We start from the raw sequence: 14,117 nt of genomic DNA on the forward strand, positions 1-14,117 counted from the left end.
ATTATAATTCGAAAAAATACTAGGAATAACGAACAGGCAACGAAAACAGTGTATAAACGAATCATGGACCTAGTATTAGAGATAGTATTAATAACTATCTCTATGAAACGAATACAAATGTCAGTTCAACAAACCATGTAGGTAAGTAATCAAAGAGATACAAAAACCCTATTTGCTATTATACCAGGGACATGCGCAGGGCTACAAACTTAAATATGAAATTCCATAGCCACCTATTATGCCAATTTCAATGAAATCTACTATATCTACTTTCATTTATTTAAATTCTACTCAACTTTTACATAAGTATCTGAAGAAAAGTTCTTTTTTGAAAATGTTATTTTTTAGTGTGAAATTCTGAAAAGCAACCCACAGTAAGTTTTTTCATATAAGGTCGAGTTAGTAAGCATTTCCCGAAATAGGTTTATAGAAATTTTTGTTATGTTTGACCTAAGAAATAACCTATCAAAATCTTTTCACCTTTTTTCCGGACATTCTGTATATTTATTTTTGTACAATGGCGGACATGGAATTTTGGACGATTTGTCATTTGACATAAAACGGGCTTTATGCAACTAACCTCGCTTTCAATTTTTGTAATTTTTATCCTTCCAGCTAGATAACAAATGACAACATATCAAAACAAAATAAATAATTTATTGGATTGTCGAATGATTTGAACTATCGAATGAATCATTCCACCACCATTTATTTCCTCAAACGATTGAATAAAATAAGTAAATGAATTTTAATCGATAGTTCAAATCATTCGATACCTAACTGACGGATAGTCAAAATTGTGCTCAACAGTCAACACAAATAAAAACACGTATTGCTGACATTATTGTTTTGGAAAATCGACACCAACAAAAATTTTAACTAAAGCTTTCAAATTTTAGTTTCAAACGTCAATCACGATGACAATGACATTTTTGAACTGACATAAATGTTATGTCAAAAATTCCGTGTCCGCAATTGTACTAATGATACACTCTTTTTTTGATATTCCCAATTTTGAGCCGTAACCATAGAGGAAATATATATTTCATCTATGCCGTAACTTAATTATTAGATTAAGATGTTCCCAATATGTGGTACAATTGAAATATTGGAAATTGTATTGATTGGGTAGGCAACCAACAATACCGTGGTATGTTTTTCTTTTCAAATTATAGGCATTTTATGCTGTTTCTTATTTTATTTCAGTATTGTATTAACATATTTTTTTCCAACTTAGACAATTATTAAAACTCAGTTCTTGAAATCCTTTATCTATAAATTGCTTTGCAAAATATTAAACACGTAAATATTTGGTAAAAAATATTCTAGAAGTTGTACAAAAATATAATTAAGAGCAGCTTAATTACAAGAATAGTAACCGAAAACCGTAAAGAGAACACAAAGCACACAATTATTACACTGAAAGTAATGATAATTTTTGTGGTCATGTTTTTATTTAAATTCTAACTTCTTTTGTATAAGAATAAGATACTAACGAATAAATAATGCAAAATGTGAGTACGCAACTTACCTCATACCATTTTTAAAAAGTTTTTGGTGCTAACTTATTTATTAGATTAATATTGGTAATAAATAAAAGTTAATTTTTACACACAACTTTTAAAACACCAAAATCTGATTTAATATAAAACACTTTATTGGTGATAAAATAATCAACAAAAATAAAATACTTGACGCAACAAACACTTTAAAACTTAGTTAATCACTAATTAAATTTTTTTACCATTTATTTTACTTATTTTACTCCTCGCTATGTTGTCAAAAAATAAAAGTCCTGCTGCCTTTTCAATACTTTCAGGGGGAACCTAAGACACACAATTGAACGAAAATTGATTAATTCGGTAATTTACCAACCCTGAAACTTGTCAAGGGGGTGTCATCACTAATAGCCTGATTGGGCATTACATAAGACTCCATTTCAAATTTACCATCATTTGTTTCACAAACTACGACTTTGAAAAAATGTGTAGGGACTGCGACGTGATTTGCACCTATGACTTCATATTTAACGTAATTTTTCCCATCTGATTCTCTCCTATAACAAAAAAGTTACAAAAATTGAAAAAAAAAACAAAGACCAGACCTAGGCAAGTATAAAGGGCCGGTGCAGCAATAAACGTTAGCATAAGTCCTCGTTAACTTTCTCACATATCTCTCCAACTTATTCCACGCGTCTCTATTAAACCCAACCCCCACTTGTGGGGCCATATTGGACAAATAAAAAGTCTGCTCGACCAGCTTCTGGCTACATTTATGGTTCCCGGCCGCCGCCAAGTGCCCCCGGTCATACCCCGACTTCAAATAATCCGAATTGAGGGACCTGAAACACCCAATTGAGCCCCTTTCCAACACTCTACAAGCCCAACTCCTGACCGAAAATACGGATGTATGCTTTCGTCGGGCTTAAAATCGCACAAGGACCGATCCACCCCTTCGTTCGGTTTGATACTTTCGGCCGTAATGTGCTCGAAAACCCAATGAGCCACCCGATTTCGCTTATCGTAACTCAAAACGTAATTGTCGAAAGATCGGATGTTGTCAAGACCCGGAAACCCGTATTTCATGATTTGGGAAATACGGCTTACGTTAGTTTGGGACGGGACGGGTGAAACAGGCGTGGCAGCTGAGACAGTCCCGAAAATTGGAAGCCCCGGGAATTGTTTGAGGTTAGGGTGGTCTTGAGAGAATTTTCGCTGATAATAACTACCAGCAAGGAAGGAACTTAAACCGAAGGAGCTCACAAGGGCTACGGTTTTAAATTTCAAGCCCGCCATCACGTATTTAAAATAATTGCAATTTTGACTAATATTTTAAGGTTAAGTTGTCAGTTGAACAAAGGCGCATGCGCATAACCTAAAACATAACCTCATACTTTTTTATTTTTATTATGTAAATAGTGATGATAAACAATTTTAATGTAGTGATAACAGTGATAAGACCAATACAATGGCCGGGAGTTTGGTTGGGAAATTGGCTTTTGTGACAGGTATTTTTTGCAAATAATTTTTTCGTTTTATTGTGTATTTATAAGGGGCTGGGTCGGGCATTGGCCGGGCCACTTGTGGCATTTTGGCCCGAGAAGGGGCTTCGGTGATAGCAGCAGATCGAAATCTAACCAGTTGTAAGGACACTGTGACCAGCATTGCTAAAGGGGGCTCCCAAAGTCACACCTCTTTAGAGCTAGATGTAGGGGAGCAGAAAAGCATTGAAAGTGCCTTAAAATCAGTCCTCCAAGAGTACAAAAAACCACCTTCAATCATCGTCAATTCTGCTGGTATCACACGTGATGATTTTTTGGTAAAACTGACTGAAAATAATTTTGACGATGTTATCAGAATTAATTTAAAAGTAACAAATTACGGGTTTTGACTCAAATGAATGTTAGACGAGTCGTTTAAGGGCACGTTTATGGTCATTCAGACTTTCGCCAAGGCTATAATCGAGCAGGGGGTACAAGGGGGCTCCATTATAAACATTGCCAGTACTTCGGGCAAATATGGAAATTTGGGACAGGCCAATTACAGTGCGAGTAAGGCCGGGGTTGAAGGTTTGACTAAAACAGCAGCTAAGGAATTTGGGAAATTTGGGATTAGGGTGAATTGTGTTTTACCAGGGATGATAGCAACACCTATGACAGACGCAGTCCCTGATAAAGTTAAGGAGAAGAGTCTTAAATTTATTCCTTTGGGCCGATTTGGCAAACCTGAGGGTATTTTTAGGAAAAAAATTGTTTCAAATGTGGTTAATTTTTGCTTTATAGAGGTGGGCGAAGTTATTGCGTTTTTGGCTTCCGATAAAAGCTCCTATGTTGATGGGGCTACTATTGACATCACTGGGGGAATTTAAACTGGTGTAATTCAGTTGTTATAATACTATACAGTTGTATATTTTTTTTTATAAATGTATAAGCTTTATCTCTTGTTTTTATTGTAACCTTCCAATCCACATCTTTATTACATTTAATAAATTAATAACAATCGAAGGCTTTTTTATCTTTAAGTTAACACACACCAAACGTGATAATTGAAAATTCTCAGTAGTTTTTGAAAAATTATTTTTTGGGTTTTAAATTTTTTGTCCATTTTGCGTTTTTAACAACGCTATTATACAGGTTGTCCGGAAAATCGCGCACCTCCGTGACACCATCATCGAGCGATGCCCTAGACAACAAGACAAATGTTAAAAAAAACTATCTATAAAAATTTCGAAGTTATGAAAGTTTAAATTTTGCACTTTGACTTTGACTATTTATTTCTGTTGGAAAAATATTTTTTTTTGCTACAGGCTATTAGAACAAGAAACAAGGAATCTGTATCTTAAATTGTAACTCTGTTTAGTGTTATTTGTGGCCTTTATTGGCAAAATTTTTGTACTTTTTTTACTAAATAATTATAAAAAAACATATACTCGTTTTCATATTAATGTGCATCGAAGTAGTGGTTGAAAGGGATCATTTTAAGGTGGCAACAATGCGAAAATTCAAACAGTCCTAACCTCAATCTTCCCTAAAAATTATTTTTTCAAATAAATGTGTACCCCATATAGCAAAAAATTGTTAAAATTAATAACGTAATCAACATAGGATAGCAAACATAAAGATTTTTGTCATTATTGATGTGATTAAATTTGTTTTGAATGACATTCATGACACTTTTTGTGTAAATCGGACTTTAAATTAAAGATTCATTTAGACTTCTACAACCTACTTCATGCACATTAATATGACAAAGAGTGTATACAAGATTATCAGTATCATAATCATAAAATATGTACATAAAAATATGTCAAACGTCAAAAAATATATGTCAAATTTTTTTGACAGATAGGATTTTTTACAGTACTCTGGGGGACTACCCAATTACTCCTTTTCAAGAAAGTGCGCGAATTTTGAGACAGCCCTGTATCTATTAGGAGTATTAACGAACTGGTGCGTTAATAGTATTTTATGTTTTTAATGTTGGTGACAATGCCGTTGGAAGCAAATTGCTTTTATAATTCTTACCAATTTTGCGAAGTATATACAGGTGTCCCAAGTTTTATGACCGGCGCAAAAATAAATATTTCTAATTGATGAAAAAACAATTTGCTAGTACAAACGATAGAGGATAAAATAGACTTCAATTTGATGCTTTAATATTGTTTAAAATTTTTGGCGTATGTCAGTGAGGCCCTAAAAACAAAATTTGGATTTTTTTTGTACTTTATTGGAATCTTTTCTACATGATAAAATTCCTTGATTTTTTTTTCTAATGGTAACTGTGAAAATTGAATAGTGCAAAAGTTGATAGATTTTGAATAATAAACATTTTTTTGTTTTTTTGAACCCACGAAAACCAAGCGGATAATTCAGTTTCCATTTTCGAAATGAAAACGACAACGACAATTATTGTTAGTTTACTCGAAAGTTTATTCAAAAACTTACTAAAGTTGTTTTAAATGTCTTCCAAGGAAAACTTATTTAAACATAACTACGTTTGAAATATTTCTGTTGAATATTTCAAACGTTTTAAACTTGCATTGCAAACGTATTTTTATTAAAAAAAAAACAAAGAAGTTAGAACAAATTTTTCATTCAAAATAAACTGAATGACTGAAACATGAACCACTTAAATTAGACAATATCATTTTAAAAGGGAAATATTTATAATGAATTATCTATAGCTTTTTTGCCTTTTATTTTATGAGAAAACATGACAACACTTTATAATTAAACATATATACAATATTATTTTGTAGATTAAAAAATCTGGTGTGAACATCACACGACTTTCCTTATCCAACTTATTTGGAAAACATCCGTTCGGTGTTGGAAATCCGAGTAGCAAACCTAACGTTTGCGTTAGTGCCACTTGCCGGATTACACACGAAATAGATCAAAGTTGCCGCGGGTTCGAGTCTGGGGTGCAATTTTTTTTAGTTCGGTACTCATTATTATTTTATCACATTTTACTGTAATAAGGTATATTTGATGATTCTAAATAATTTTTATCCCCATGAATTTATATACCAGGTGAATAAAAAGTATGGAACCAAACGTTTTTTGCTTAAACTATTTATTTTTTGAAAAAACTAATTGATGAGTGATAAAATACTATAAAAATGTGATGATTTAACAAGAATATTTTTTTCGAAATTACCTTTTGTTTTTGAGTTCTACAAAAAAAAAATATTTTTTTAAATGGCAATCCACTATAAAATGATTTTTCTCATAAAAGCTATACTCTAAGGATTACAACTATCTGCTTTATATTTAATTTTTTCAAAAAATTTTTTTCACATAAATTGCAATTTTGACAAAACAAAATCGCATAACTCAAAAACAAAACAAAATTTCGTTCTGAAAATACGATCACATTTTTTATATTACTTTAATTTATATTAATTATTATTTTCTGGAGGCAAATGATTAAAAATAAAACCGTTTGGTTTCATACTTTATATTCACCCTGTACATATAGTATCTTCAACCGTATAATTTTGATTTTTGGTCTTTGCGGCCGAACGGTGCGACAGATTTTTACCAATTGTTTGGTGCTGCGTCCCTTTCCTACAAGTAACTTACATACCAAATTTCAAGTTTCTAGCTCTTATCGTTCTTGAGATATACTGTGTACAGACAGACACACACACGACCCAATGGCCCAAACCAACTTTTTTGGGGTCTTGAAGCTATAATAATTCGTCCAGAAATGTAAAAATATGGGTAGGTCAAATTTCAGCCGATTACAATACTTTCCTTATAGGATAAGGAAAGTAAAAAAAATAAAACAATTTTAATTATTTTATTATGGTAGTTTATTTATTAATGGTAATAAAAAACAATTAAAGTACTTTTTATTTAGTTTTTGCCCCCAAATACCACTTTATGACTATTAAATGAATGTCAAAAAATTAATTAAATGAAAATCATTTTAAATAATATTTGTATCAGAAATATCTGATAATAATAAAGCGTGCAAAACACTTTTGCCAAGAATTTTCGTTTTTATGACACTATTATTTGTGTTTTAAAAATCTAATTTTAGTCTATTAATAATGCAAAACGGACAACTCCTTTGTTATTTTTAAGATCGTGGTGAATATTTCTTGCCCACACTTTACACTCGACTCTGATCAACACACCTCCTGAAACGAAATTTTGGTGATAGAATAATAATTATTTGGTGATTACGTTTCGGTTTTTCAAATAACACCGCCACCAAAGGGCTCAAATATCCCTCAGTGTTCCTAAATGGAAAATATTTTCGGTGGAAACCCATTTCAAAATAATACACTAAAGTGCCAATATTTTTATAATCCTCCATATCTTGTGGTACACAACTTAACCAAATTATATTGGACTGAAAACTAAAAATTAACAAAAATTTGTTTCTGTTACTCCACTAACTGTGTCTTGTATTTTGGAAGTTTTTATCGTGTGTTGTAAATAATAAGGCATTTCTTTTGGTAAATCAGTAGTGCGGTTGTAAAGTTCAGGCTCCCATCCAAATAACTACAAAGAGATGATTTCAATTTGAAGAATATTTTTTTAATCACTTTATTTAGTTTGAGGAAGACGCAAGGTCCTGTATCAGAACTGCTGTAACTGTAGTTCATTTGGCGAGTACAGGGACTAAAACGTTCGTTGATTACAAAATCACAAACTTTTCCTTCATTGGGCGAATTCTTACACTCTTGAACATTTTCGTGTTTTTCTTCGGGAAAATACGCTGCAAGTTTTACATTAGTTTTTCACGATCGTTCCCTCAAATACAAAAAAAAAACTAATTGATGAGTGATAAAGTACTATAAAAATGTGATGATTTAACAAGAATAACATTTTTCGAAATTTCCTTTTGTTTTTGAGTTCTACAAAAAAATAATTTTTTCAAATGGCAACCCACTATAAAATCAATTTCTCATAAAAGCTATACTCTAAGGATTACAACTATCTGCTTTATATTTAATTTTTTCAAAAAAATTATTCACATAAATTGCATTTTTGACAAAGAAAAATCGCATAACTCAAAAACTAAACAAAATTTCGTTCTGAAAATACGATCACATTTTTTATATTACTCTAATTTATATTAATTATTATTTTCTGGAGGCAAATGATTAAAAATAAAACCGCTTGGTTACATACTTTATATTCACCCTGAATAACTAAATATATAAATTTATCAATTTATATATTCGATTTGACATCTGTCAAAATTAACCTCAAAATTTTCAATAAATTCACGTTTTTTATGAAATTTTGCTGATGACTATGAAAAATGTTGTTCGATACACATGCGCTGTCTTATTTTTCAGGTCTTCGACCGCCATTGCAGCACTCAGCTTTGCTTCGTGCCGCAAATTCGGTCCCAAACCTCAAAAATAATTTGACAGTGCACTTGTATAGAAAGTAACTATTGTGTAAACTTTGGTCACAACATACGAGCCAAAAAATTATCCAACTGTTGTTTTATTTGAAAAATCCGTTCTGTGTCATTAGTTTTGTACACAATTAGGTTGTCGGGAAGCGATGGTTTGAGGGTTAGACCTGGAAAAATAATAAGTAACTAAATTTTAGTAATTTTTCCGAACCTGGATTGCTTCCAATCAAAGACTCATCCAGTTGCCATTTCGGAGCTTTATCATCGAGGGTTTTCAGAAAAATTTGGAACATTCCAACGGTAAAAACACCAAGAATTACATAGAAAATTGAATAGAATAGCAGCAGTTTGCCTGTGGGGTGAAAAAAATTATTCAATGTGGATAAAATATAATTCATACCAAGTCTTTTTGCGGAAATCTTCATTTTTAACACTACTCATAACGTCCTAATGTGAAAAGCATTTTTAATCTTTGTTCTATAATTAGATGACCTCTGATCAGTCTTTAGTTTAAATCTTTGCTAAAAAGGAAAAACAAACGAAATGAAAATGGTAATTTTTGTACGTATTTCTAAGAAATACCAACTGTAAAACTTAAAAATCTGGTGTGAACCACGACGGGGCTGACAAAATATACAATAAAAAAAATTACACTAGGAATTGTTTAAATAAACAGCTGAATACAGAAGGCCATTTGCAATGGTTTGTTTCCCAACTCGCCGCTACGCGGCTCGTACCACTCATGCTTTGATTTTTTATACAGGCTGTTTTAGAACTCGCACCCCAGAGAAAATTGTCAAGTGAGATTGGCCTTATTTTTGACAGATACAATTTTTAAAGTGAAACTTTTATTCCATCGCCTCAAAATTTTTCGTCCATCTATCGCATGCCGCATTACAATATGGCGGCGCCCATGGCTCGCATCAGCTGACCGTGTAGCATTTATATTCTTACTCATTTGTGCAAGTGCTCCGCGGTATTTGTGTGTTTTGATCAGAAAAAAGTTTCACTTGCATCGTGGTTTCTCTAAACCATAGCAGTTTTTTTTAACATTTTTTCTGTTCCTCGTTTCTGGTATCTTACTTGACATTTTTTTCTAGGGCGCTGTATAGTATACTGTTTTAATTTTTTTATAGTTTTGAAAAACCTATGAATTACGTTTTAAATTTGGGAGAAATAAAAGTTTTTTCGTGTTTGTTGATTTATTTGACACTTTTTTCTTCATTTGGACACATCTAGACACTACAAAGGACCCTAGCGCGTCCCTATCACAACATGACTAGATGAAATCGCCAAACTGTCAAATAAGTACAAAATCAAGTTGAATTAATTATAAATATACAATAATATAAACAACACAGTGTCAGTACAAAATAATTACACACATCTGCGAAACCGTGAATTCGACCTTGATCGAAAGAATAGAATAAAATAAAGCTACTCAGATCAGAACTCACCGTCTCGTCATTAGTACGTCTCAACTACAATATCAATTATAAAAAATACAAATACTTTATTTAAATTAGACTAACAGGCGTAGGTTTAGCACCCTGCTTTGGGATTGAGCTACCAAGAGCAATCAGAAATGTCTCAAATTTTTCACAGGATGAATATTGCACGTGTCCCAACCCGAAATTGAAACATTTTGATTAGCACAGGCAGTGAAAAGCCACCATTCTGATTGGCTAAACGGTGAGATCTTCCCAGTCCTCTTTCTCTCTGTGTGTCAGCGTTATCCTGATCCTGGATATCGCCGAACACTGGTCGTGGCATCGCGGAGATAAAGGATTTTTACTTAGATCTACCGTTTCTAACGAGGGGGCTCTTTCCATACACTCCACATCGAAATCTGGGGGGGAAAAATCAAGCAATTTTCGAATTTCTTCCCAAATTTTTCACTCACCAATTATGTGGTTATTACTGGCTTTCAACTGTTGCAATTTCGTGATTTTAAATATACAATTGGGCAAGGAAATAAAGGTGTTGTGTGAGATATCCAGCCGTTCCAGCGCCCCTAAATCGGCGATTTCGTCCGGCAATTTTGCCATTTGGTTATGTGATAAGTTCAAATCCGTTATCGAACTGAACTTGACAGCGAATTTTGGAGGTATTTTCGTAATCACATTATCACTTAAATCACAGGTTTTCAGTTCGGTGTGTCGCATAAGATGGTACACGGCGTCAGGGACTTGCATCAACTGGCAATTCGAGAGATCTGAAACAAGTTTCTAAATTGATTCCCATGAAATTATGCAAAAATTTGAGCATTGTTACGCTTATGCAATATTTTATACCTAGGTTTTGCGATTCTTGTGCGTCTTCGCACCTGTGGACGATTCGGGTTACAGCCGAGGCCATTTCGAAAGTGAATAATGTGTGACCGAGTTGCGAGAGCGCATGGCCGGGTATTTCCTAGAGTTATTTCGCGAGTTGCTCTTATCTATTTTTAATTCAGGTTTATCTGAGCTAATGAGGGGCAGGCCAGGGAGCCCGGAAATGGATTATTTTCCAAGAGCACCAAGACATTTCTATTGGACTAAATCGGGCATCTGGAGGGTCCATTTCCCAAAATCACAGTTCAAAAATTGTATTTTTGTTTTTATAGCCTTCATAAAACAAAGTTGTTTCAATTTTGAATTAGATTGGACTAAATTGTCGCTTGGAATTTTTGAATATTTTCGAATTTTTTAAAAATTGTTTCAATTGGACTAAGTTTGACATCTTCAGTTGTAATGTTATTGTTATGTTTTACAAGTTATGAGAAAAAAAATTACCAAAAATTTAGAAGTTAATTAAATAATTGATACTTGGATCAAAATTCAATTATGTATACTTAAACCTTTTTTTTCAAAAAATAACCAAATTGACATTTACTCGTACTACAGCCTTTTTAATCGACAAAATTAATTCAACCAGACAAAATCAGTCATTTTTCAGTTCGAATCTCGGTATTTCCATTGTTACAAAACTATTTCAGATTTTTAGTGTAGAAACAATTATACTAAATCCGGAATTTTCCGGGTAATTTTCAAGTAAATGTTAAAATAGATTGCGTTTTAAGTAAAAAGAATTGTCGAAATACTCGTATTTTGTAATTAAATTTAAGGCAATTCAAATGTATAAAATCTTGGACAAAATCAGGCATTTTATTGAATTTTTCTCAAATTAACTATTAAGATTTTCCCTTCGTCTGCTTTTTCAGATCATTTTGAAATTTATTAAGTATCTACTCGTATAAGAGTTTGAGTTGAAAAAATTAAAATAAAATTAAGTCGGACCAGATTGTATGTACAGTCAACTTCATTTTTAGTGTCCTTAACTAAGCTATACCTAATTTATGTAGAGAGACGACTAACTTGCGTTCTTTTGGTGTCATTATAAATTAAAAACTTTTTAAAATTTATTAGAACATTATTTTCAATTTTTTTTTATTATTACATATTACTATTATTAGTATTTTTATAAGCTTTTTCTCAACTTACAAAGTTGTCTGTTACACACGTAATTCATATGAAAATACAATAATATTTACTTTAATTAATAATTTATAAAGTAACAATAATTGTTATAAACAATTTTCGATATCTCGGCTTCTAATTGAAATTGAAATTTTCATTCACACGTAATTCCCGAAATAATATAATATTTATTTTAATTAATAATTTATAAACAATTATCAATATCTCGGCCCCTAATTGAAATATAAAGATGGAACCAACGTCATTCGATAGAGTAGGAAAAAAACTAACGAGTTGGTCAAAAATCAAAAAAATCCAAAAATTCTAAAATCAAAAAGTTTAAAAATCAAAAATTCAAAATCCAATAAGCAAAATAATTGTAAAAACACTGTTTTTTAATAATAAACTTTTATTAAGAAAACGTACCAAAAAATGAAAAATATTTTTTTTCTGTCAGAGAAGAACATTTGCTTACACATTAATATTTTAAAATTCATTAAAGCTTTAGGAGCGGTTGTGATTGCACTATTACTTTATTCAATGGACCGCCCCCAAAACTTTTATAAATTTTAAAATCTTAAGGTGTAGGCAAGTTTTTCTCTGACAGAAAAATTATTTTTACACTTTTTAGTTTTTATTGTATATATATATATATTTTTTTGTTTATTTCATATACTAAAGCAACACAACATAAATACTTTTCTAATTGTTTATCATTTTATAATAAGTACCTATTTTAATAATATTTAAAAATTTCATTTTTTTTGAATTTTTAATAATACAAAAATCTGTTTCATGAACACGAAATTTTGAGAATATAAAAAAAAACTGAAATCAATTTTGAGTTTTCGTATGCCTCCATGTAATTGCAATTAACAGAATAAGAAATACTTAAATGAAAAGTAGAGCGATCTTTAACGCTAATGTTAAAAATTGTGCAGCTGATTGATGATGGAGTATTTTTACTGCGTTTTTAAATCCGAGTCTGAGAAATGGAAAAATAAACACAACACGTGCCAAAAACTTGATTAGTTTTCCGCCAGTGACCGGAATTTTTAATTTGGGATTAGCACTTATTTGTTTACAAATTGCCACTGTTGAATTATTAGCCCGGAAACGTTTCCGGTCAAGGCAACCAAAATCCGATTTCCCCCCGAAATCGAAAGTAATTGTTACACTTTCATATAAACTTTCCATTTTTATTTATTTCCGCGATGTTCTCACACAACACACACTGAAAAATCCAAGGCAAGACAAAGCGAAGTTTCCTCGTCTAAGCCATAAATAGTATTGAATTGTAAGTGAGTGCGTCCTTTGCCTTTTACGGCCGCTAAGGCCGGTCGCTTTTTACTCACCGAGATTGTTATTTCCTTGGGCTTCGTTGCACCGGCCAACTACCCTGATGACGGCCCTTCCGGCCAGTCGGGTGCAGATCATCATCGAGACGGCCCTGGGGTCGGGCTCGGATTCCGCCTCGGCGGCGATGTTGTCACCGAATTGGGTCGGAGGACGCATTTTTGCACTCAAACTGATCCAACGAACAAAAACTAGTGAGCGATGCACTTTTGGTATCACTTTTGAGCGCGACTGTCAAATGTTTGGGATGTGGAGCGGTGATGGGGTTTTATACGCGATGGTTTGTTTACCTCCCACTCTTACTGAGCAGATGCTGCGCACGAGGGGCTGGGATGAGACGTTTGGGGGATTTATGTAAGTAATTAGGGAATTTTTGAATAGAGGAAGAAGAATTTTAATTGTTGTGTAATGGACGAGTGGGACTTCCGGATGAATTTTTACTTAACTAATTTTCAATGCACCAAAACAACTCAAATGGACGAAATCCGGCACTTTTTGAGACCACTCGCTTTAGTTTCGCAAAATTCACAATTTGATGGATTATGTACCAAAATAAGGCAATTGGACAAAATCTGGCATTTCTGGGGGTCATTGTAGTTTTTTTAACAATTTTGCATTTTTAGGAGTTTTCATGTAATAAAAAGCATCTTATGCTTGTGCTTTTACTGAACTTGCACAAACTAATTCACTTGAAGGTCTAAATTTCAACTTGAATTCAGAATTTTCAAAATATGTACTGTTTTTTTGAATCAAAATTCACTTTGGTTTCAAATTTTTATTTTGGCTTTATTTACGAAAACTTTTCACTTGGACGAAATAACTATATTTTACTCTGCTTTTTTTATTTTAAAAAATTGGAATCAACATTCACTTTTGATTCAAATTTTTATTTTGACTAATTTACAAAAACTTTTCACTTGGA

At 32.3% G+C, this 14,117-nt stretch overlaps 4 protein-coding genes across 6 annotated transcripts; 1 reads left to right on the top strand and 3 right to left on the bottom strand.

Annotated features, from left to right (window-relative positions):
* Positions 1-1,673: 1,673 nt before the first annotated feature.
* LOC123009911 (endonuclease G, mitochondrial) lies at positions 1,674-2,853 on the bottom strand. The gene is made up of 4 exons (XM_044406482.1): positions 2,395-2,853; positions 2,105-2,341; positions 1,876-2,056; positions 1,674-1,826 (listed from the first exon to the last, which is right to left on the bottom strand). Exons 1-4 carry the CDS (start codon positions 2,793-2,795, stop codon positions 1,731-1,733), a joined length of 915 nt encoding a protein of 304 aa, XP_044262417.1. The 5' UTR covers positions 2,796-2,853; the 3' UTR covers positions 1,674-1,730.
* LOC123009917 (estradiol 17-beta-dehydrogenase 8) lies at positions 2,849-3,935 on the top strand. Its single transcript, XM_044406491.1, has 4 exons — positions 2,849-3,007; positions 3,053-3,369; positions 3,421-3,730; positions 3,782-3,935. The coding sequence occupies exons 1-4, from the start codon at positions 2,968-2,970 to the stop codon at positions 3,865-3,867; spliced, it is 753 nt and encodes a 250-aa protein (XP_044262426.1). The 5' UTR covers positions 2,849-2,967; the 3' UTR covers positions 3,868-3,935.
* Positions 3,936-6,806: 2,871 nt separating this feature from the next.
* On the bottom strand, positions 6,807-9,443 carry LOC123009916 (sodium/potassium-transporting ATPase subunit beta-2-like). Of its 2 annotated transcripts, none has more exons than XM_044406488.1 (8): positions 8,968-9,443; positions 8,782-8,902; positions 8,593-8,733; positions 8,444-8,548; positions 7,558-7,730; positions 7,409-7,513; positions 7,193-7,361; positions 6,807-7,146 (listed from the first exon to the last, which is right to left on the bottom strand). In XM_044406488.1, exons 2-8 carry the CDS (start codon positions 8,804-8,806, stop codon positions 7,043-7,045), a joined length of 822 nt encoding a protein of 273 aa, XP_044262423.1. In that variant the 5' UTR covers positions 8,807-8,902; positions 8,968-9,443; the 3' UTR covers positions 6,807-7,042. The 2 variants fall into 2 exon arrangements, with proteins under 2 accessions (XP_044262423.1, XP_044262422.1); XM_044406487.1 differs by having other exon boundaries at positions 8,964-9,443.
* A 121-nt stretch (positions 9,444-9,564) lies between these two features.
* Positions 9,565-13,446, bottom strand: LOC123009918 (leucine-rich repeat protein soc-2). 2 transcript variants are annotated; one of them, XM_044406492.1, is made up of 3 exons: positions 13,195-13,446; positions 10,285-10,596; positions 9,565-10,230 (listed from the first exon to the last, which is right to left on the bottom strand). In XM_044406492.1, the coding sequence occupies exons 1-3, from the start codon at positions 13,352-13,354 to the stop codon at positions 10,067-10,069; spliced, it is 636 nt and encodes a 211-aa protein (XP_044262427.1). In that variant the 5' UTR covers positions 13,355-13,446; the 3' UTR covers positions 9,565-10,066. The 2 variants fall into 2 exon arrangements, with proteins under 2 accessions (XP_044262427.1, XP_044262428.1); XM_044406493.1 differs by lacking the exon at positions 13,195-13,446 and adding an exon at positions 10,676-11,074.
* Between the last annotated feature and the right edge of the window lie 671 nt (positions 13,447-14,117).

The sequence above is a fragment of the Tribolium madens genome, unplaced genomic scaffold (assembly GCF_015345945.1).
Source record: "Tribolium madens isolate multiple individuals breed KSU strain unplaced genomic scaffold, Tmad_KSU_1.1 Scaffold_7;HRSCAF=85;Tcas5.2_LG10, whole genome shotgun sequence".
NCBI lineage: Eukaryota > Metazoa > Arthropoda > Insecta > Coleoptera > Tenebrionidae > Tribolium > Tribolium madens.